Source organism: Balaenoptera acutorostrata, chromosome 9 (assembly GCF_949987535.1).
Source record: "Balaenoptera acutorostrata chromosome 9, mBalAcu1.1, whole genome shotgun sequence".
Classification (NCBI taxonomy): domain Eukaryota; kingdom Metazoa; phylum Chordata; class Mammalia; order Artiodactyla; family Balaenopteridae; genus Balaenoptera; species Balaenoptera acutorostrata.
The window spans coordinates 90,138,447-90,162,122 of record NC_080072.1 but is presented as its reverse complement, the minus strand read 5'-3'; the positions used below and the strand labels follow the sequence as shown (position 1 = coordinate 90,162,122).

Sequence of the window (23,676 nt, the reverse complement as noted above, 5' to 3'; positions counted from 1 at the left end):
CTGTAAATGAACCTGCCATAAACGTCAGCCCTCTTCCTGCCAATGCTGCTGCTTTCTGCAGTAGCAGAGCTTCCCAGTATTACCAGCTGATACTGAAACAGATCCCCAGCCTGTGATCAGTCAGGCCTGTTTGTCTAAAATTGCAGTGGCTCAATCTGAGACCAAAACTCAGAAGTCAGTGGCCCAGACGGGGCTTTTGCCATGCTTCACAAGAGCATGGTACAGGGGAAAAGGCAAATCAGACCCACCTTCCAGCACTTAGTACTTTAGTTTTTGGACAGGAGGCTCACTTTATTATTTGAATATATTTGAAAACATTTTGTTTACAACAAGAAGTAAATGTAAAACACGACTATTGTGGGAGTTTAGAAAAAGGAGCACACATTGAGGGCTAGGTTGGTGAGGAAAGCTTTTCCAAAGGAAATGAGGTCACTCTTTCCTGGGGGAAAAGTGAGGGGGTCATCTCCTTTCTACCACAAGGCTGAACAATCACCTACACCCATGTGCCCTGCAAAAAGTACTATTATTTCCTTGCTGGGCTCAAGGACACCCTTTGGCTTCTGGGAAGTCCACTCTCCTCTCGCCCAGAACTCCAACTTAGCCTCCTCTGGACGCTATCCACGCTGTCCCAAAATTTGCCTGGCCAGTGGTCACCCTGCCTACTTGAGCATCTGTTCTCTTCATCCGCCATTCCTTTCTCAGGTGTAGCCCTGAGTGCCTGGACGGCGGCCTACCGAGCCCTGGAAGGTCTCAGAGTTTGCCTCTCCCAACTGCGGAGCCTAGGACGCTGGGAAATTGGCTGTGCTTCTGAGGAGTGGGGGCAAGATGCGGTCCTGTTTTTAGCCACAGTTTGGTCTTCATCGGATTTCGGAGAAGCCAGTCTTGGATTTCCTCGTCCCCGCGCCCTGGGCAAACGCAGGATTTCCGTGGGAAGCGCCAATTGGGGTGGGGAGCTGACTCCCCCCCCCCCCCCCGTGCTCGCTCCCCTCGGGCGGGCGGGGCGTCTGGCGCCGAGCGCGCTGGAGGAGGCCCTGGCGGGGGCGGGTCAGCCGGTGGGGCTGCCCTCCCCGCAGTGACGTCCCAGAGGGCGGAGGGGCGACGGACTGGCTCCGCGCCCATCCCGCCTCCTCCGGGCGCCGGGTCCGTCGGTCCTCTGGAGATGCTGCTGCCGCCCGCCGTTGAAGTTGCGGAGCACGCCGCTGCCGTTCTTCCCGCTCCACCGCCGTAGGGCCCCGGCGTCCGAAGGCGCACCCGAGCCGGGCCATGCAGCCGGGAGCGGCGCCGCAGGCCGTGCTGGTGGCCGTGCTGCTGGCGGGGCTCCGGGGCGCGACGGGTCGCCTGCTAAGCGGTGAGTGCGCGCGCGCTGGGGCGGGGGCTGGTTCCGGGCAGCTGGGCTGCAGCACCCACTGCACCCCACCTAAGGCTGACCGTCCTCACGGCCACGGTGCCTCTTATCTGGCCCTCCGCGGAGTGGGTGGAGGGGTGGCGCCCCTGCCCCACCAGTGGACTTAGCCCTGCGGCGCCCCCTACTTGTAGAGGAGCAATCGCCCGGCTGCTGAGCCTAGCGCCGGTTCCCTGCGTGTCCTGGCCCGCTCGAAGTCCGTTCCCCGCCCAGGGCTGCCAGAATACCGAGAGACGAAGGCTAGATGGGGCAGTGAGCAAACTGCCCCAGTAGGCGCCCCCTCGGCCCGCTCCACTGAGAGCGGCGCCGTGGTCCCCAGGACCCCCACGCAGGGCTTGTCCTCCTGTCCCGGGAGACGGTGCGTACAGTAGGGATTCTGGATCGGCTGTGCCGTGGGAACCGCAGCCCGTTACTCCTGGTCTCTTCTGGGGGGAGAGGATGGCAGGATCCAGCGCCTGGAATAAGAGCGCTTAGAGATCGGGAAAGAAGCCTAGTTAGCGCGGGGCAAGCCCCGCCTGACTCAGGGGAATGACTCTCTCTGCTTCCTTCCTCCTGTCGTGTCACTGCAGCCTCGGACTTGGACCTCAGAGGAGGTACAGTGCTCTGGCTCCTTGCCTCTTCCATTTGTTCTGCATGTCGAGGCGGGGGCGGTGCGGGGAGGGCGGCGGCGGAGGGGATGTCCGTTCCCCTTTCTCAGGTTTCCTTGGCAGGCAACAGATTGGCCAAGAGGGATGGAGGACAATGAAAACCTCCGCTCCGTTATCGGTGCTTCCGAAGCTGATTGAAGGGATCTAAAGTTGGTTTCAGGCTGGGGTGGGGTGCAGGGTGGCAAAATGGGAGGGTAACCGAATTCAGCTGTTTGGGTGACGGCTGCACGGGCTCTGTCCTCCGTGGCCGCCCTTCCCCTTCCTGCAAATGAGAGGAGAGAAACACTTCCTGAAGGCAGGGGGACCAGCTGCACCCTGGGCCTTCTTCCAGCTCTGGCTCCCTCTGGCACTCACTGGCTGACTTGGGATGTGTGGCCAGGCTGGGCCATACAGGAAACTCATTTAAGGTGTTATGTTTTCCCTTGATAATCCAACGATGGAAAAGTGGGGACTGCCAGTAAATTCAACTCCACCTTGGGGGTGCCTGGGGCTCATTTGCTTTTCCTCTGCTGCCTCATTTGGAGCCACCTTTAAGGACTCATAAAGCTGAGCTGGCCCAGCCTTCTCCCCAGGGAGCATCCCAGCCCTGGCCTCTCTGGCCAGTGGTCCCTAGTCTCTCTGGAACACCTCCTTAGTGAGAATGTCCCGCTTCTGAGGCCTCCTAATTTGCTGATGGAGCAGTCCCGTTAGAGTTTCCCTATTCAGCAATAGGAGAAAAGTGACAGAGAAAGGGAGAAGACGCAAAACTTTTACAATTTGTTTATTGAAAATTTCTTTACAAAAGCGATGAAAGAAGAAACTGAAAATAAGAATTCACAGGAGCTTTCCAGATTATCTGTATGTGCTCTGTTCCCATTTAAGCACTGAAAATGCAGTTAACTGCCTGTGGCCTTTCGCTCTGTATTCTGGACAATTTGGGGAATAACTAATGCTATCTGGCTCTGTGCACAGTTGCAAAACAAATTAGGAAAATGAGAACTATGAGAGCTGGGAAGAGGTTCCCAAACCAAAATCCTCTACTTCTAGCTCTGTGGCAATAATTCATACCCACAGCCCACAGACTGGCTCTTCATTGCAAGGGATTCCCCTTGTTGAAATCTGGTTTTCACTGTACATCTGGATCCAGAAACATGCTGTGTGTTCCTGTGGGTTAGGAAGCGGCAAGTGTTTCTGTATTCCCGGCACCTAGCACAGCGCCAGGCACGAGCGCACATGCGATACATACTGACTTAACGAAGGAGCAATGAGGCTAATGTTTTGGGTGCAGCACGGCTTTAGGCACCCAGACACAAGCCAGGGTGGTGCGTACTGGTGAACGATTTTTTATCCGTCCTCAGTAGAATCCCATCCATTTGTCCTTGATCGTCTTCAGCCCTTCAGGTGTCAGTCAGATGAGACATATTACATGGGCTCCCAGTGCAACCTGAGCCTGGGGTGGCGTGGGGAGCAGAGTTCAGTGGTTATGGCTGTGACTTTGTAATTAGATCTGGGTTCTGACTCAACTCATGCTACTGATAGCTTATGTGGCCTTAGCCGGACTAATTTCTCTGAGCCTCAGTTTTCTCATCTGTAAAATGGGGCATAAACAATATCTACAACAGTGGATTACTATGAGTGTTCAATGAGATAAGGTGTGTATGTAAATGCAAAAGCCCTTAGCATAGTACATGACACATCGTAAGAGTTCACTGAATCTTAGCTGTTGACTTTAGGCAAGACCAGTAGCAGAAAACCCCATGGATCTGATGCTTTTATCTTCTGCTTATACCATAGACTGGGTGAATGTTCAGTCCTGCTACTGACACATACGCAGAGGGTTCCAGGGTAGAGGAGCCCACGCCTGACTTCAGAACGCCTCTCTTACCTGAAGGAACCCCCAAACAGAGATAACTCACTTTAAGCCACACCGTCTCCTGAGACTCCCTAATGGCATGAAAGTGTTATTTGTTTGCCTTTAAGTGAAACAATAAATCTTCATCTACCTCTCTTTTAAAGATTAATTTTAAATGTCTGCTTTTCAATAATCTGTAATGGAACAAACAAAACATGGAGTCTTAGTCACTGTATCTCCATGCTGGAAGGGGTATTAATTTGCTCTGAGAGCTTAATGACACTACAACAAACCACTGTTGAGTAATCAGAACTCCTGCTGAGGGACAGCTTCATTCAGATGCCTCCAGGCATCCCTGCTCTGGTATATGTCGGGGGCACTAACATAGGGAGGCTTCTTTTTTTCTCTAGGTCAGCCAGTCTGCCGGGGAGGAACACAGAAGCCTTGCTATGAAGTCATTTACTTCCATGATGCTTCTCGAAGACTGAACTTCGAGGAGGCCAGAGCAGCCTGCAGGAGAGCTGGGGGCCAGCTAGTCAGCATCGAGTCTGAAGATGAACAGAGACTGATACAAAAGTTCATTGAAAACCTCCTGGCTTCTGATGGTGATTTCTGGATTGGGCTTAGGAGGCGTGAAGAGAAACAAAGCAATGGCACAGCCTGCCAGGACCTTTATGCCTGGATCGATGGCAGCCCAGCAACATTTAGGTAAGTGTGTGGAACTCACAGCAGCTAACTCACTTGATGTAGCTCCAGAAAGAGGCAGGCTGGATCCACGGTGCCAGTCAGTGGGGAAGAGAAGGCCCAGCCAGGCAGAGCCCTGAGGGGATAGCAGTACTGGCAGAGCCACTGACCAAAGCAGTGGGGCGAAGGTGGTAAATCAGCCTTAACCTAGGCCCAGAGAGCTCTGTCCAGGAGGGTGGCCCAGAAGCATTGCTTCAGTGGCACACAATGCTTGAAGTCAGTGGTTCTGGCTACCTGGTCTTTTGGACTAGAACCCCAGTGAGAGATTTTTTGTAAATTTTTATTGGAGTGTAGTTGATTTACAATGTTGTGTTAGTTTCGGGTGTACAGCAAAGTGAATCAGTTATACATACACATATATCCACGCTTTTTTAGATTCTTTTCCCATATAGGCCATTACAGAGTATTGAGTAGAGTTCCCTGTGCTATACAGTAGGTCTTTATCAGTTATTTATTTTATATATACTAGTGTGTATATGTCAACCCCAATCTCCCAATTTATCCCTCCCCCTGCCCCCTTACACCCCGGTAACCATAAGTTTGTTTTCTACATCTGTGACTCTATTTCTGTTTTGTAAATAAGTTCATTTGTACCCTTTTTTTAGATTCCACATATAAACAATACCATATATTTGTCTTTCTCTGTCTGACTTATTTCACTCAGTATGACAATCTCTAGGTCCATCCATGTTGCTGCAAATGGCATTATTTTGTTCTTTTTAATGGCTGAGTAATATTCCAGTGTATATATGTACCACATCTTTTATCCCTTCCTCTGTTGACGGACATTTAGGTTGCTGCCATGTCTTGGCTATTGTAAATAGTACTGCAGTGAACATTGGGGTGCATGTGTCTTTTTGAATTATGGTTTTCTCTGGGTGTATGCCCAGGAGTGGGATTGCTGACCCAGTGAGAGATTGAAGGCCTGTGAGGCTGAAGGGCTCCAGACTGCAGGAAATTATGATGACAGGCAAGAAATTAGAGCCAAGATCTAATTCTCTGTATTGACCAAGAGGGGACTTAAGGAAGCCTGCAGTTTGTGGGGCCCTTCTAAACCCACAGCACTGGACTCACTTCACACACCTGCCCCCCAAAACCATGGCATTGCCATCGTCCCTCCTTAAGAAAAGCAGTGACGTGGAAGAACGTCAAAAAATATCAAAATTAAAAGGCAGACATAAGACTGGAAAAATGTTGTAAGAAATTTAACAGTTATGATCTTTTTACAATAAAGAGTTTGTATAAGTCAAAAAGTACTAAAAGTTTATATAAGTCAGTAAAACCCCAAAAGATAAAGGGGCAAAAGACCTGAGCAAACAGTTCACAAAATAGAAAATCTAACTGGTAAACAGTAATATGGGGAAAACATTTAAACTCATTTTCAATCAAAAGAATGAAGATTAGACTATATCTTTTTTACCTATTCCATTCAAGACAGCGTGAAGTTCACCCATTATGCTGTTCAGATCCACACCTTCATCTAAGTTCCAGGAGTCGTTCCTCCAAGATTCTCGTGGGCCTCTCTCCTGGGAGAAACTTTAGAAAGGAAGCTTAGGAGGAACTACACTCCCCACCACTGCAGCTGGTCCCAGCGCCACAACTGATATTTATTGACCCCCCTCCTCCTCTGTCCAGTCTAGATTCCCCTCACCCTCTGTTCGGGGAACCTCAATGGCTCTCTTACCTTGTGGCAGGACCCAGACCCTCATCCCTGAAGAGTGTGAGGCCTAGTCAACTTGCACTGCTTAGGCTGGAGTGATTTCACTTTTCTATTTACCATCAAAATTGGGCACATGAGTACCAACAGGTACCCAAGTAGATAACCTGGGTGTCAAACATATCTCTCCCTGCCTGTAACAGCTGAGATACCTTCGCCTCATGATTAGGGTCCTGCAAAGAGAATGACTCCTCTTCTTGCCTGCTGGTCCCTGGACACAAGAATCCCCGGATGTCCAAGTGGCAGCCATTGTTCATAGTTCAATAACACTCTTGCTGTATCTTCTGGTGGAAGGATTCCCCCAGAAGATACCAGGACCTCTAAACCCACAGAGCTCACCATTGCAGAGACAAGAAACACAAATTCCCCAAGTAAGTACTACCAGCGAAGGTAAGCAGGGCTACTCCTCCTTTCATAAGCTATGGCTTTACGAAATGTATTTCCTAAAGAATAAGACCTGAAAGTCAAAATTACTTCTTTATCCATGGGCTGCAGAATGGATGTTGTGGTACCAGGCATGAAAACGACACTAATCTCCTTGTACATCTCCATCAGAGCTCTTGGGTGACCAGATGCATTGTCAAGGAGCAGTAATATTTGGAAAGGAAGCTTTTCTCTGACAGTAAGTCTCAACAGTGGCTTAAAATGTTCAGTAAATCATATTGTAAACAGTTGTGCAGTCATCCAGGCTTTGGTTTTCCATTTATAGAGCAAAGGCAGAGTAGATTTAGCATAATTCTTAAGGGTCCTAGGATTTTTGGAAGGATCAACGAGAACTGGCTTCAACTTAAAGTCACCAGCTGCATTAGTTTCTAACACAAGAGTCATCCCGCTCTTTGAAGCTTTGAAGCCAAGCATTGACTTCTCCTCTCTAGCTACGGAAGTCCTAGGTGGTATCTTCCATTATAAGGCTGTTTCGTCTACACTGAAAATCTGTTGTTTAGTTTAGCCACCTTCATGAATTATCTTAGCTAGATCTTCTGGATAACTTGCTTCAGCTTCTACATCAGCATTTACTGCTTCACCTTGCATTTTTCTGTTACAGAGAGGCCTTTTTTCCTTAACCTCATGAACCAACCTCTGTTAGCTTCAAACTTTTCTTCTACATCCCTTGGCTCCCAGACCCCAGAATACTCTTGGATGACAAAGGATGATACAAAGGTCAATGATTCAAAATGTGCACTGCATCTTGGAGGGTGATGCCTTATCCTCACAGAGTATTGCCTCTAAGCTAGTGCTTCAGCTGTGTGTTCAACAAGTTCATCCATCACTCTGTCAAACTGGCAGCTTCAGGATGGGTGAATATGTGATGTGACTAGTAAATCCCCTGCCTACTCCCACATCTCCTTTGCTATAAACTAGGTTTTTTGGTCTGATGAGATCTTATTTGGAATTCTGTGCTGGTAGATCAAAGACTGTGTAAGCATTTGGATAGTGACGCTAAGGCCTTGAGGCAAGAAAGGCAAACCCCTACCCAGATTATATGTCTATAACTATCAACATGAATCATTGCCCCTTTCAGGATGGAAGGAGTCCAATGTAGTCAACTTGCTACCAAATTCTAGGCTGGTCTCTGTTCCCAGCAGATTGGATGTTGGGCAGTAGCTAGATCAGCCTTGGTGAGTGGGAACGGCTACTGTTGAGCCCACGCATGGCCTCCATCCCTGCCACCATGGCTACCCTAGTATGTATCTGTTATACCAGCACTGGGGCAGCTGATAACAGGCTGGCTGACATCGACTGGCTAAGTCATTTTGTCTCCCTGGTTGTTTAGTGCCTCTTCCATGCTAGAGGCTTTTCGGTGGGCTTTAACATATGACAGATTTTCATACTTTACACCTACTCCCATATGTCTATTCACATCACTCTATCCAAGAGCTCCTTGTCCCCAGTCTTCCACCCTTTATCCTTTTAGACTCCTAATCAACTGGCCAAGCTCTTTGCCTTTACCCCTGAGTTTTTATATAGTCTAATCTCTAATAACTTCTCTTTCTATACTAAGTGGTTAACTAGGTATATCAACTAAGCTATGGCCATTGGGAGGATGTTTCCCTATCACTTGATCTTTCAGAACCACCTCTGAGTGGGACTGTAGTACAGCTGCTGCCCATTTGGAGTTGTACCCCCGTGTTTGGCTGACCTATCCATGAACCAAGCTTAGGCTGCCTTTATCAGCTAGTCGTAAGGGATTCCTTTATGCAGCTATAGGTGTAAGCTGAGGGACAGGCTCTGGTACAACAGTGGTAGATGTCATGGCAGTCTGCTCTACCTGTTCATACAGTGCCATCTGGTCCTAAATATACCTCTTGCATCTTGTAATGAGTTGATTCCAGGCCTGCCTAATCTTTTGACTGGGTATGTCTGACAGTGTCTCTCTTACATTGAGCAAGTTGGATTGCATGTTCTCTTGGTGCTCCTTGCCTAGTAGCAAGCCAGGAGTTGCTTTGCAAAAGGTGATTTTTTTCTCATCTATAGATGATATGTCCTTGCTGTAGAATCTTAAGGGTTTGCACTGTGATTCTCTCATTGGAGCTTGTACAGATTCTATATGGCATTATTTTTCTCACCACTGATACCTCTAATAATAGGGTCTGATGGATCATATGGCCCAAGTGGGAAGTCTGCTTACATCACAGCCTAGAACTACTTCAGTCCTTTTCTACTCTGGACCCCACTCAGAGACACCTGTCTTTCATGTCAACTGGTATATAGGCCAGAGCAGTATTCCCAGGTGTGAAATATGCCACCTCTAGAACCCAAAGAGACCTACCTCATGCTATGCTTCCTTCTTAAAATTATTGCAAGACGCTTCAAATTATCGTGAGATGAAATAATTTGACCTTTAATTTGAAAGGGGTGTTCTGGCATTCTCTAGATCACTAGACACCTACACAGTTTCATGAAGTAGCAGGCCCCTGAATCTTCATAGCGTTTACCTACAACCCTTGGAGCACTTGAGTCTTACTAAGGCCTCCAGTCCTTGCTCATCTGGTTCAATTAGCATGATGTCAGCAATATGGTGGACCAGTGTGATTTTTTGCAAGATATCCAGGCAGTCTCTCTTCACATCATATTATGACAGAGGGTAGGAAAATTAGTATAGTCCTGAGGAAAGACCATAAATGTATACTGATGTCCATTCCAAATAAATGCAGACTGTTTTCTGATTCTCTTTCTGATACAGGTGAAAAAGAATGTACTCACCAAATCTGCATATTAGGTACCCAAGGACATGTTAAGCAGCTCTAGCAAAGATACCGCAAATGGCATAGTAGGTGCAATTGAGACTTCTACTTGGTTGAATTTGTGCTACTCCAGTGTCATCCTTCAGGATCTGTCTGGTTTTTGCAGGAGCCAGACTAGTGAATTATATAGAGATATGACAGGGAATACCATCCTTGCATTCTCTAGGTCTTTAGGAGTGGCACTACTTTCTGTCATCTTTGCCTGGATAAGATAATTGTTTTCTATTTACTATCTTGGAGAGGATAGGGAAGAATGCAGTTTCAGAGGCTTCCACCTGACCTTCTCCACTATTATAGCTCTTACCCCATAAGTTTTCAATTCATATATTTTAGGACTGGGGAATGACCACTGGATGGGTCCACTGTGAGCTGGTCCTGATGTCAGAGAGAAAGCAGTGAGTGGTCCTGAAGAGAGATCTTAGTCATCTGCCCAGGATTTGAACCTGGGTAGCCTGGATGAAAACCAGGAATCCTAGCCGCTAGTCCTCCAGGGATTAGAGGCTAGAAGCAAAATTCCCCTAGCTCTTACCCCCACTGGAAAATGCATTTCTCAAGGAGGCAAAAACTATAAAAGCAGGTACAAAGTTTATTATTAGAGACACAGCATAACATGTGGCAGAGCACACAGAGAAGCAGTTTGTTTATTTAAGACAGAAGCAAGGCAGAAATACACACCCAGAGAGAAAGGGTTCGGGCATCCTCTCTAATGAGGATGAGTGCGGTAAAGAGGTGATTTAAATCACTAATATAGGACAGTCCTTCTGGATCTTTGTTTGCCTTTGGCCAATTATCTTCTTCTTTCACACCTGACCAGTCCTAGGACCCTCCCTAATACGCATGTGCAACTTTTTGCTAAGATGGATTCCACCACAGAGGCCTGTGGGGATATGTCCACACTTATTATGGGGTGGCGCCCCCTCCCGTTTTGACCCTCAAGGAGCCTTTCTGTGCATGTGCAGACAAAGAAGTTTTCCTTGACCTCGGGAGTGGTCATCTTATCTCTTTATTCCTGCAGAGCTCAGCTTCTGCCACTAGCTTTGTCCTTGGAGTGTCTGGGTGAGAACAAAGCTTCAATTTTATTCCACTTGACAAACACCAGCTGTCCAGCCCAGGGGCCCATCTATCTCCTACTTCAGTCCTGGGCCAGAACTCCATTTAATACTTGGCCTCAATATGCTCCCACTCAAAAGGGTAGTCTTAATGACACTTCAAGTCTTTGGGTATCAGTGTTAACTTGCACCCTGTGTCCAGCAGTCTTTGTAATATTTGGGTATTCCTCTTTCCCCAGTGTATGGTTACTTGAGTAAATGGCCATAGGTCCCTTTGGGAGAATAGAGGAAATCACCATGTGCACCTACTGTGGTGTTGCAGAGTCCTTCCTCCTTCTAGCAGTGAGTTCCAAGCCTGAAAGCTGGCTCAAGTCCAGAAACTAGATGCCAGGCATAATATTCCAACCATTCCATCATCTGTGAAATAAAATAACCTAAAGCCATAGGGCCAGTGGGGAGGAGAACAGACAAGCAGGAGGTCTACCAACAGGGTTGGAAAATTGCCTGGAGGTGACTAATCCTCCTGGACTAAATTGCCTGGAGGTGAAAATTGCCTGGAGGTGCAGAGCCCAGCCCCAGTCAGGATCTCCAGCTCTCCAGGCAGTGTCCAAGCAGCCTCGCAATCTCAGCTATCATCCAGGCAAATTCAACCCAGTGGATTCAGCAGAGGATTTTCCTTTCAGTGAACTGCAGCACAAGACTCAAGCAGAGCCATATGAGGGTGCTACACAGAGAGCTGTCTCCTAAGGAGGGGCTCTGACACGAGCTAGGCAGAGCAGCAGGGCTCATCTAAATAGCCTGAGCATCAGGGCAGATCTGGGCCCCCGAAGGAAACTGCTTAGGTGAGTAACCAGGCGAACTACAAAGCCCAGCCCTGAGTCAGCACATGGGGTGGGTGCTCGCAGCATTTAAACTATCGATGGAATCTCAGACTTTAACCTGGCACCCACATATCCAACTGGGTGGCAGCATCATTTAATTTCAAGTACCATTGGGGCTGCTAGTGCACCCCGCCCAGGAGCTAGGGAGACAAAGACAAGAAATCAGGCGTCAGAGGCTGACAGAAGGGCTCATCAGCCTGATGAAGTAGAAACAACTTAAAACCTGAAGAAGACTACTTGGGCCTCCTGCTTTTGCCCCCACCCCATCTCTTGCTTTGAAGCCTCTCCATGTTGGAAAGTCTTGCTCAGATGCTTGAATTTTCTATCCGTTCCTCAGAGCTAGGAAGGCAGCTATGGCTGTTGAAAAGCATGGGGAGATGGAAACAGGGCAAGCTCTGGATGAGATAAGCCATGCCTCTCTCAGTGCATCTGATTTCTAAAAAAAGAGAAACAAAACCCAGTTAGCCAAAAGCAAAAAAGAAATAAGATCATCCAGACTGGCCCTGCTGGCTGCTTTTTCTCATAATTCCTTTGCAGACCTTATATGGTAATATATTCCTCCCTGCAAAGGCAAATGTCAGATGATTGATTGTGATGTCCGTATTAGAAAGCGTGGTTCTACTTACTGGAAGCACTTCAGTTCCTCCCTGTCTCTTAAGCTCCTGGCTCAGTGGAACTTGATAGGAAAACAAAGGCTTTGAAGTCTTGTGGTATCCTTCTCCAGTTGCCTCCACTGTTGACCCTTTTCCTACAGGAACTGGTATGTGGATGAGCCTTCGTGCGGCAGCGAGGTCTGCGTGGTCATGTACCATCAGCCATCAGCACCCGCCGGAATCGGGGGCCCCTACATGTTCCAGTGGAACGACGACCGATGCACCATGAAGAACAATTTCATCTGCAAATATTCCGCTGGTAATGAATCCTCTCCCAAGTTATATGGCTGAATTCTCAACCTCCTCTCTCATTTCATAAGCAGCTGCTGGTTCCAAGAATTTGTCACGTGGTCTCTGAGAAAGCTTGTTGCAAATGCCAGCAGTGTTAAACATTGGGAGTTCTTGTGAAGGGAGATGTAGTGACACTTCCTCACTGAGGAGTAATTCTAGCACAGGAGAGGGGTGTTAGATGCTAAGAGAAAGGATGAAGAAATGAAAGGGTCTAATTTATGTATGATAAGGCAAGAATTATGAGAACTTCAAGAAACAAAAAGCCCTCCAAGTGGACAGTTATAATTCTTATTCTTTCCGGATATGAGGTTGTATGCTGTAGGAGCTTGGAATACAGTAAGTCCCTACATACGAACCTTCAAGCTGCAAACTTTCAAAGATGCCAACCTACGTTTGCATGTCCAGTCCCGTAAGTTAGTTCACGTGTCTGGCGTACATTGTCACATGCGCGCATCCTCTACAAGTGCTTGTGCTTTCGTGTACTTTACTGTACAGTACTGTATAGAGTATAGTGGTACAGTATCTTTATTTCAAGCCCAGGATGTCCTGAGGCAAGTGTAAAAGCAATGGTGATGTAGCTGGTACTGTACTGTACTGTAAGATTTAAAATGTACTGTACTGTAAGATTTAAAATGTTTTCGTTACATTTTCTGTTTGTTTTTTATGTATTATTTGTCTGAAAAGTATTATAAGCCTATTACAGTACAGTACTATATAGCCGATTGTGTTAGTTGGGTACCTAGGCTAACGTCGTTGGACTTACAAATGTGCTCTCCGAACAGAACTCGTTCGTATGTAGTGGACTTACTGTAAAGAAGAAATATGAAAGGAAGCTGGCCATTGTTCCTGCAAGTCTTCTACCAGCCATGTGACATTATTTTCTGGGGCTTGAAGGAAACAGAATAATGACCAGAGGAGGTAGATGATAAAATATATCAATTTTACTGACACTGGGCAGATAGAAGTCAATTTGATTAGCAGGCTTAAACTCCTTAGGGCACCCTCTAAATGCACGCCTTGCAAATTTAATTGGCGTTTGCTTCTAAATCTGTGAAGGGTTTTGAATTGGCTACAAGCCTGTAGTCTCACTGTGCTGAGGTTTCCCAAACTCCTCCATTATGTTGGACTTCGATCTAAACGTGAAGTGATTTTTGATCTGTTACTGAAGTTTCTCACCTCCCTGAAGCCAACTGCTTGACCCCAATTCTGCATCCTTTCCTGACACAAGTAGAATGACTTGTTAGTTACATCTATTGAGGGACTAAACAATCCTGTCATTTTTAAATTGTCGGAATTTGACTGTGCTTTTGCTGCTAAAGTTGTTTTTCCTCCCTCTTCACCCCTTCGGATAAATTCTCTCCAAAGACCTGGCCTTCCCCACCATACAGAGTTGTCTCAGGCAGGGAGGTTGCAAGGACTGAGGCTGGCTTAGCAGGGCACATTTTTAGAGCAATTAAAGCAAGGCACTTGTTACAAACTGGCTGCCCCATCACTTTTGTTCCTTATATCCTATTATCTCCATGATTTAAAATGTTGTACTTCTTAAATATTTTTTGAAATGTGAGATTTTGACATTTGTTTCCATAGCCTTTTATTTTTGGACTTTGAACCTAGTTAGGTTTTTTTTTTAATCATAATCTTTATTAATTTTGCTACTGCCTGATTTAGACTGAGTCCTGGCAGGAAAAAGATGGCCCACTCAAAGGGTTTAATGAGAAGAGTAAAGTAAAATGATATTTGCCAACGTGTGGGCACAGAGCATGAGATGGTGAAGTGCCCAGGATTTAGCTACAATGGGAAGTTGTTACTACCCCTAGGTTTCAAGGAGCAAGGGGAGGGACTCCAGAGAAAGCTTGGAGTCATGGAAGAGGAGCCACCCAACAGGAGCTGTAACCAGAGAACACAGCTACTGTCAAACCACAGTGACGTGGGAAGGGGGCCTGGGGAATAACTACCAGGACCCCTCTCTTCTCCTACCCTCTAATCTCCTGCTTCTGCCTCCTACTGGTTAAGTCTAATCAAGAACCAAAGGACAGACTTCCCTGGTGGCGCAGTGGTTAAGAATCCACCTGCCAGTGCAGGGGACATGGGTTTGAGAAGGTCCGGGAAGGTCTTTCCTGGTCCGGGAAGATCCCACATGCTGCGGAGCAACTAAGCCCGCATGCCGCAACTACTGAGCCCGCGTGCTGCAACTACTGAAGCCTGCATACCTAGAGCCCATACTCCGCAACAAGAGAAGCCACCGCAGTGAGAAGCCCACGCACTGCAATGAAGAATAGCCCCCGCTATCCCACTCTCTGCAACTAGAGAAAGCCCGCGCGCAGCAGCGAAGACCCAACACAGCCAAAAAAAAAAAAAAAAAAGAGCCAAAGGACAAGGGAGCCACAAGACACAGTCCATAGACGTCAGCCTCCCAGGACACAGAGAAGGACCAGGAATAGATCCAGCAGAGAGAAGTGGGCACACGGAGAAAGACTAACACATTGCCTTTACGTGGCCCCCCTCCTCAAGATAAGTTCACACACCTCAGCACGCCATAAAAAATTGGCTTGATCAGACCCTTGCCTGTCTCCAGCCCCAGTTCTTACCACTCTTATTCCTCCCCCATCCCATTCCCCTCTGCCCTCTGTGAAGTTCCCCAAGAGCTCTTAACTGCTGTTTCCAGTGCTTGGAACACCCTTCCCTCTTTCCCGGTCAGCTCATTCTCAGCCTTCAGGTTCAGGTTAAACATCACCTTCTCTCATCACAACCCAGTGCAGTAGGTGATCCTTGATGATAATGATGATGATGATAATGGTGATTTTCTATAAGGGGCGTTATTAGGACAATCTGCAGAATTTGAATAAGATCTGTAGATTGGTTAATACTATATATATCAATGTTGATTTCTTGGTTTTGATAATTGTACTATGGTTATGTTAGAGTATTGCCCCCCCCCCATCTTAAATACACACTGAAGTATTTAGGGAGTAAAGGGTAACTATGGCCACAACTTATTCTCAGGAAAAAAGTTATGGATGTGTCTGTATGTGAATATATATATGTGTATGTGTGTGTGTGTATAGATTTAGATATAGACTTGTAGATATAAATATATAAGATATATATAAAGAGAGAGACAGAGAATAATTATATAAATGAAATGTGATAAAATGATAACATTTTGGTGAAGGATACATGGGAATTCTTTGTACTAATCTTGCAAATTTCCATAAATCTGAAATTATTTCCAAATAAGTTTTAAAAAGTCACTTCCGGGGCTTCCCTGGTGGCGCAGTGGTTGAGAGTCTGCCTGCTAATGCAGGGGGCACGGGTTCGAGCCCTGGCCTGGGAAGATCCCACATGCCGCGGAGCGGCTGGGCCCGTGAGCCACAACTGCTGAGCCTGCGCGTCTGGAGCCTGTGCTCCGCAACGAGAGAGGCCCGCGCATCGCGATGAAGAGTGGCCCCCGCTTGCCACAACTGGAGAGAGCCCTCGCACAGAAACGAAGACCCAACACAGCCAAAATCAATCAATCAATCAATCAATCAAACATACACATCTGATTCAAGATCCTCATTAAAAAAAAAAAAAAAAAAAAAAAGTCACTTCCTCTGGGAAGCATCCAGGGCCCCTCAAAACTAGCTTAAGTGTTCCTCCTATGAGGATCATAACACCTCACACACACAGTACTTTAACTGCCTGTTTACAGGTTTGTCCCCTTCACTATATGGTTGGCATGAGGTCTGGAAATATACATGTTTGACCAGTTAATCCCTGCACTTGACGGGCTAGGGGAAGGTCACCCAGTATGGTTGCAACAGGATAGCACAACATCCCATTATACCAGAGGGCAAGGGACAGGTTGAAAGATAGCATCTAAAACTAGATTTGACAACATGACCACATAGAGTAGGTGGCATGCTAGCCAGATCTGATCACTTGATTCCTCCTGGGGTGTGCTAAAGGCATAGACGCATTCAGTGGAAATCAGAGACAAATCATCTGAGGCCATGTGTCACAGACCATTGCAGCAATTGATGGAAGTGCTGCGTTAATTTGCCATGTTCACTGCAGTTTTGCCCAGTGGATTGAACTATGGAGGGACAAGAAAATGACTATATCGTGTAATGTCTTTGAATATATGATGTATTGCAATATATCACAAAATTAATGTGTTAATATTCTCCTGTACTTCCATATTTTATTGCCACCCTGTAGAATATAAGTTCCTTAGAGGGCTGGGACTACTTTTCACTTGCTATTGTATCTCTAATACCTAGCACAGAGTTTGTCTCCTTGTGATTTTAATTTTTCATTTGAATTTTTTAAATTAAAATCCCAGTTCAGCTACTTATTAGCTGTGAGATTTGAGCAAGGTGTTTAATCTCCCTGTACCTGAGTCTCCTTGTGTGCAAATTCAGAACAGCACTTACCTCACAAGGCTATTATCAGGATAAATTGTGTTTGTTTTTAATAAAACATTTAGAGCATGATGCTGTTTCTATCATATAGCAGACATTTTTAATAAATAAATGGATTTGCATCATCTCTACACACACGCACAAACACACACACGATTAAAAGTTTCCTTTCTGAATAAAACTTCAGAATAGCTTTGACATCCTGGCCTTAGGACTGTGAATTCTAAAATTTTGACCTTATGGACCCTGACGCTATGATCCCAGAGCATCTGATCAGCATAGAGTCACCGCCAGGACAAAAGGCTGACACACTTTCAGCCAAAAATAAAAACATTGATGTAGGTTGTCTGTGCAGCCTGACTCTCCTGAGGTTCTTAGAAATATTTTAAATGATCTTTTTTTTTTTTTTTTTTTTTAATGAGGATCTTGAATCAGATGCGTATGTTTGATTGATTGATTGATTGATTGATTTTGGCTGTGTTGGGTCTTCGTTTCTGTGCGAGGGCTTTCTCCAGTTGTGGCAAGCGGGGGCCACTCTTCATCGCGATGCGCGGGCCTCTCTCGTTGCGGAGCACAGGCTCCAGACGCGCAGGCTCAGCAGTTGTGGCTCACGGGCCCAGCCGCTCTGCGGCATGTGGGATCTTCCCAGGCCAGGGCTCGAACCCGTGTCCCCTGCATTAGCAGGCAGATTCTCAACCACTGCGCCACCAGGGAAGCCCCTTAGAAATATTTTAAATGACTCGTGTTCTAGATCACCAGGCTCTGCCTTGGGGCTGGCCGTGGTCTACTTAGTCCCGGGCCACTTCCACTGCTTGGAGATCAGTGTTTGTTGCTCTAAAATATCCCAAATAGGAATTGATCAAATGTCTTGGATTGCTTTACAACAGTTCAGGCCTGGGTGTAGCCAGGGAGGAGTGGGGATTATTGTTGAAAGCAAATTAGCCATACGTTCCTAAGAGTTAAAGCTGCATGATGGTACATAGAGGTTCATTATACCGATCTTTCCACTTTTGCGTATATTTGGAAATTCTCATATTTAAAACTTTCAGTTTTAAAACTAAAAAGTTTACTTTTTAAAAAAGAAAAAAGTGCCCAAGTAAAGCTGGGGAAAGGCTAGTCTTTGTGCAGAAGAGATTCTTTGGACTTACTAACCCGGTTTCTAGTGTCTGATAATACTAAATGAAATTTGTTGGACAACTGAATGAACAGATAAATGGATGCCATGCTCTGGCCAACTTCATTCAGATGGCATGGAAATTTACTTATTACTCTCATTCTTGTTTCTTTCTGCTATAGAGAAACCAACAGCTCCTTCTACAAGGCCTGGAGGTAAGACTGTCAATTGAGATTTGAGTTAATTTGGGCTGTTTCACAGGTTTAGAAGCTTTTCATAGGTTTAGAACCACATGTTCTTTAAACCAGATTATTCAGCAGAAAGACCACTGGTGTTACCCCTGACCCTTTGGACAGGTATATGCCACACCGGACATGACCAGTAGTTCATTAATCTCACTAGCGTTGTCTTTCTCTCAAATATCTGAAAAGTAATAGTTGCAAGTTCAGTTTGGGATGTTACTTGTCATTACTGACAATATGAAAGGAATAATCCAATCTAATGACCCAAGAAGCAAGTCAAACTGATAATTTATGGTCCTAGAAGTGAGTCATTGGCCCTTCCCTTGGCACTTCAGTACTTTATGGGCCTTGATGTCAGCTGCCTGCTGGTTGTGTCCGTACATGACTCTTGGCAGCAAGTCTCACCAGAAAGATAAAGACAAGTAAACCTCTAGGTCAGCAAATTCAATTCTTTACTTCCCTGTGTTTATAAACGGCACTGGTCACAATGCTGGTGCTTTTTGGCATCCCGCTCTAAAGCTGGTAGGACCTCAAAGAATATCTGGATTTTGATGCCTTTCTCCAAGTTCTCAAGTGCATGTGTCTCTCTCCAGGTGAAGGAACAGAGCCAGCAATGCCCATACTTCCAGAAGACACAGAGAAAGAAGATGCCACAGAAACACTGAAAGAAAGCAAAGGTATGTACAGAACTCTCCCAGAGAAAAATAGATAATAGGACTCTCTTGATCACGAATTCCCCATGATTATATACCCTACTTGGTTCTCTCCCACAGCTACTTAAAAATGGAACCAGACTTTGTGACTTTGTAAAAACTGCATTATACGTTAGATTTTGTCAGTGAAATACACAAATGGAGCTATCCTAAGACAATTGGGGCGATTAGACAAGACAGGAGGTTAGAAAGAAATCTGCATGAAGACAGATGAGGCTTGAGAACCTCCCAGAAGTTGTTTGGGGGGAGGGGAACTAGAGAATGGATGTAGAGAAATAAGAGCAGAAAGACCCAGAAAGATTATTATTTCTTTACGAGACAAATAGAAGAAATGGACATAAAAGATAAAAGAAAATGGAGTGATAAATTAGAGTGCTAATGGACTTTCAACCTCAACTCTCACCTTCAGTTTCAAGAGGCAGATCAGGGCTGGTTACTAGACTTATCATGGTGATCATTTCATAATGTATGCAAATGTCAAATCAATATAGAATATATCTGAAACTAACATAATATTATATGTCAACTATATTTCAATTAAGACAAAAAAGAGAAAGATCTGAGTTTTTGTCACTGGGCAATTTTTTAAAAAACACTTAATTTTTCAGTTTAGTTATTTGCATAATAGAAGTAATAACATTTTTCTCACCTACCTGAGAGCATTTCTGTGTCCATAAAATGAAGCAGGATATTGCAGTACTGCAATTCAGTTGTGACACTAGCCACCCCATGTTAGCACAGACCCTACAGGTTAAGGGCTCAGTCCCCAGCAAGACTGCCCTCACTTCAGATATCAGCCACAAGTTCAGGGGTCCCCAGGCCACCCACACTTCTAATCAACTGGCTACAATTCCAGGGAGTGCCCATGACCCCATCATGTTCAATCATTCACTAGAACAACTTACAGAACTCAGGAAAACACCATACCTATGACTATGTTTTATTATAAAGGATACAAATCTAGGAGCAGCCAAATGAAACACATACAGTAAGGTCTGGGAGGGTCTCAAATGGGGACTCTCTGTGTCCTCTCCCTGTGGAATCAGGATGCCTAATCACCTTCCTGGCAAATCAACATGTTCACCAGCCAGAAGGCTCCACTGCGCTTTGGTGTGCAGAGATTTTATTAAGGTCTCATTACGCAGCACAGTTGATTTGATCATTGGCTGTGTAACTGAACTCACCCCCTAGGCCCCACCAGCCCCCATCCTGAGACATCTCTGTCAGTATAAACTCTGATCTGGTCTGAAGGGCTCATGGATAAGGAAGTTACTCCTATTTCTGAGAAATTCCAAAGATTTAGAGCTTCCCGCCCAGGTACCAGGGACAAAGCCCAGTCAAATTCTTTATTATACAACAGATGTAATGTGTGAAAATGCTTTTTAAAAAATCCAAAGTGCTGTGCAGCGGTGGGTGGCATTTTTATTGCTCATTGTTACTACGGTGGTATTTAAAGTAGGTTTTGTTTTGAGGTTTCTTTTTGGTGGTTGTCGGGTTTGTAGCCTCACAGAAAAACAAAGCCACAGCCTCTGGATGGTTGGGAATCTTAACCAGTAGGAGTAGGAAAGGGATCAGTCCCCAATCATTGATTCCTCCCAAAGCCCCTTGAGGGAAAATTCTCTGGTTCTAAGACTTAAGTCTTAGGAAAGGTAAGACTGGTAGATCTCTAAGTGCCCTCCACAGTCACTGCTCATGGGCCCAACCGGATCCAGTTAGCATCAGAAACATCGGTAAGGCTCTACAGTCTGATTCATGTGTTACACGTGACCTTCTCATTCCTGGCAATAACACCGAGACTTCTGGCTTGTTTCTTTTTACCTCCCTCTCCCCGATCCCACCTTGGAAACTACTGTTTCTGTCCTTAGAGTCAAAGACATCAGCACCCCCAAGCAGCCTCAGCTTTGTTAACAAAGAGGAAGAACGAGAAAAGAGATAATCTCTTTCGTCTGAAAAAAATGTTTAATTAACAAAACTGCCCATCTTATATTTTGCAAGAGACCCCAAAATGTAAACTTCTTTTCTCTCTATTACTTCAGATAATAGGACAGGTAGAAAAGCCTCATTTATTGAAACTGGAAGACTTTGCTCTCTGGGTAACTATTTCCTTCCACAATGCGCTCCTTGGAATGCTCTGTGTTGATTACGCTTTTTTAAGCCTGTTTTGAAGCACACAGAAACACCACTAATGCTGATAATGTGTGCTTTTCTTTTCAGAAGCTGCCTTGAATCTTGCCTACATCCTAACCCCCAGCATCCCCCTTCTCCTCTTCCTTGTGGTCACCACAGGTGTATGTTGGGTTTGGATCTGTAGAAGGAGGCAAGTAAAACCTTCATCATGTAAACCTTTGTGTTTTCTGAACTCTTCAAGATTTGGACTTCATTAAAAGCCGTGGCAGCTCCACGAGAATCACTCCTACAGATTTGAGAGTAAATTTTCTGATGGGCTCAGGGCACTCAGAAGTACTAAGCATTGTGCTTAGCTGTGATTAAGAGAGTGATCTTACATTCTTTAATTTTTGTGTGTGTGGAAGGTTTTAAACGACTTGAGGGGTGAGACCGTGTTATTCATCTGTGCATCCACACATCACTCAGCAAAGTGCTCTCATGCATGTATGCTCTCACTCCAGGAATGCTTGTTGGGTGAGTGAAGGAATGGATAGTGAGCCCTCTGAAAACGACTGTTCCAAAGCCTGGCAAACCACTGACGCTAAACCACTTAATTCAAAATGAAATAGCCAAATCCTTTTAATTGAATTCACAAGTGTAGATTGCTACAAAATAGCTGCACTAAGTAGCCTAAAGCACCTCTGTTACTGGATCATGTACCACCATTTTTGAGGTAACCAGAGGTCTTCTCAGCTACCTTTTTATCCCCCATCATCATGGTCTACATAGAAGAAGGAAAGCAAAGGTACGGTTTAAGACTTGACTCCCTTTGATGACCAATTTAAGATAAACTAGTAAGATTCCAATGTAGACCCTACTTCATTTAATAATAACTTCCTTATAGGATTATTAGAAGAATTAAAGCAGTGAATATATACAGAATGAGTATATAGTAAACACTCAAAAATGTTATCTCTTCCTGTGATCATTTTCATTAGTTAATTCCTTTTAACCTAAAAGTAGAATTCAGTTCAAAAACTTGCAAATATATTTTCTAACTGCTTAGTCTGTGGTTGGGTCTTGATTTCCCTCCCTTATCTATCTATTTAGCACCTCACCACAATGTGAGATTGTGACTTTGAAGCTGGAGTCTATCTCGGGGTTTTAACCATTTTTGTGCCACAGACCCCTGTAGCAGTCTGGTGAAGCCTACGGAGCCCTTCCCAGAACAATATTTTTAAATGCATAAAATAAATTACACTGGATTACGAGGGAAGGAATAATGCTGTTATATAGTTTAGCAAAATACTTACAAAAATGAATGTGAAACAGTAATACACGTGCTCCTTTATTAATGCTTCTTTATTTAGTGGTGAGTATAAGTATCACAATACTGAAGTAGAGATGAGCATAAAATATTTTAAGGCATCTTAAGTAATAACTGTGATGTGATATGAAAATATCTACGATTTCTGTTGGTGAGCAAGTCAAGATATTACTACTGGGAATTCCCTGGCAGTCCAGTGGTTAGGACTCCGTGCTTTCACTGCCGAGGGCCAGGTTCGATCCCTGGTGGGGGAACTAAGATCCCACAAGCCGAGTGGTGCAGCCAAAAAGAAAAACACAGAAACAAAAACAAAAACAAAAAAAGCTATTACTACTCAGGTTAACTGCCCACATTCAAAACTGAAGGACAAGCTCAATTTCACTTAGAGATGGATTTTTTTTAAATGTGGTATTTTCCCCCATGCAATTCTATCCATGGACCCTCTGGAGGCTCTGGGGATCCCAGAATCATCACCTCCGTTCTGTGCTCTGGCAGCAGTGAGTGATAGATACATAACAACACTTTCCTCTTTTATTCGCACCCCACCCAAAACCTTGACCTGTAGGTTGAGGCAGGTGAGAAGCGCAGCATAGTGACTGCCCAGAATGACTCCCTCCTGCCTGCACAGGGGCACAGGGATGTTCTCAGTCCCCTTGTCCGCTGAGCCCTGGTTCTCTTTACTCCTAGGAAACGGGGGCAGCCAGGCCCCAGCACGAAGGAGCAGCGCCCCGCCTGGCCCGCTCCTCAGCCGGGGAACAGTCCGGACCTGGAGGTTTACAACGTCATACGAAAGCAGAGCGAAGCTGATCTAGCCGAGACCCGGCCGGACCTGAAGAACATCTCATTCCGAGCGCGCTCGGGAGAGGCCACTCCCGACACCATGTCTTGTGACTATGACAATGTGGCCATGAACCCATCCGAAAGCGGGTTCTTGACGCTGGTGAGCATGGAGAGTGGCTTCGTGAACAACGACGTTTATGAATTCTCCCCAGACCGAGTGGGAAGGAGCAAGGAGGCCGAGTGGGTGGAAAATGAAATATATGGTTATTAGGATGCACGATCGAACCCTGAACTGACAAGAATGGGAAAGAAGAGAGAAGCAAAAGTCTATTTTCTATAAGGAAATCACTCAGAAGGTCTGTGAAAGTGCTCAGATCAGGTCCTGGGGGCAAGCATGAGAGCCCCTGTTGGACCCGCACTTCGGGCTATATCCCTTATCCCAGTCCCTCACCTGGCTGGAACTTCTGAGAAAGCACCTTGTCCGGCGTCTGGCACATAATAGAAAATAAACAACTGATTGTTACAACTGAC

General features: G+C 45.6%; 1 protein-coding gene across 3 annotated transcripts; it reads left to right on the top strand.

Moving 5' to 3' along the window:
- Positions 1–1,056: 1,056 nt before the first annotated feature.
- Positions 1,057–23,676, top strand: LAYN (layilin). 3 transcript variants are annotated; one of them, XM_028164191.2, is made up of 7 exons: positions 1,057–1,348; positions 4,291–4,588; positions 12,271–12,428; positions 18,160–18,192; positions 18,813–18,896; positions 21,147–21,249; positions 23,053–23,676. In XM_028164191.2, the coding sequence occupies exons 1-7, from the start codon at positions 1,264–1,266 to the stop codon at positions 23,414–23,416; spliced, it is 1,125 nt and encodes a 374-aa protein (XP_028019992.2). In that variant the 5' UTR covers positions 1,057–1,263; the 3' UTR covers positions 23,417–23,676. The 3 variants fall into 3 exon arrangements, with proteins under 3 accessions (XP_028019992.2, XP_057409364.1, XP_007173036.2); XM_007172974.2 differs by lacking the exon at positions 1,057–1,348 and adding an exon at positions 6,485–6,712 and having other exon boundaries at positions 4,453–4,588; XM_057553381.1 differs by lacking the exons at positions 1,057–1,348; positions 12,271–12,428 and adding an exon at positions 1,623–1,995.

Bases quoted from the DNA above. Each gene is read 5' to 3' on its own strand.
- LAYN (XM_028164191.2), top strand. From the start codon at position 1,264: ATGCAGCCGGGAGCGGCGCCGCAGGCCGTGCTGGTGGCCGTGCTGCTG. The intron at 12,429-18,159 runs GTAATGAATCCT...TTTCTGCTATAG, and splicing joins CATCTGCAAATATTCCGCTG to AGAAACCAACAGCTCCTTCT. The intron at 18,193-18,812 runs GTAAGACTGTCA...GTCTCTCTCCAG, and splicing joins TCCTTCTACAAGGCCTGGAG to GTGAAGGAACAGAGCCAGCA.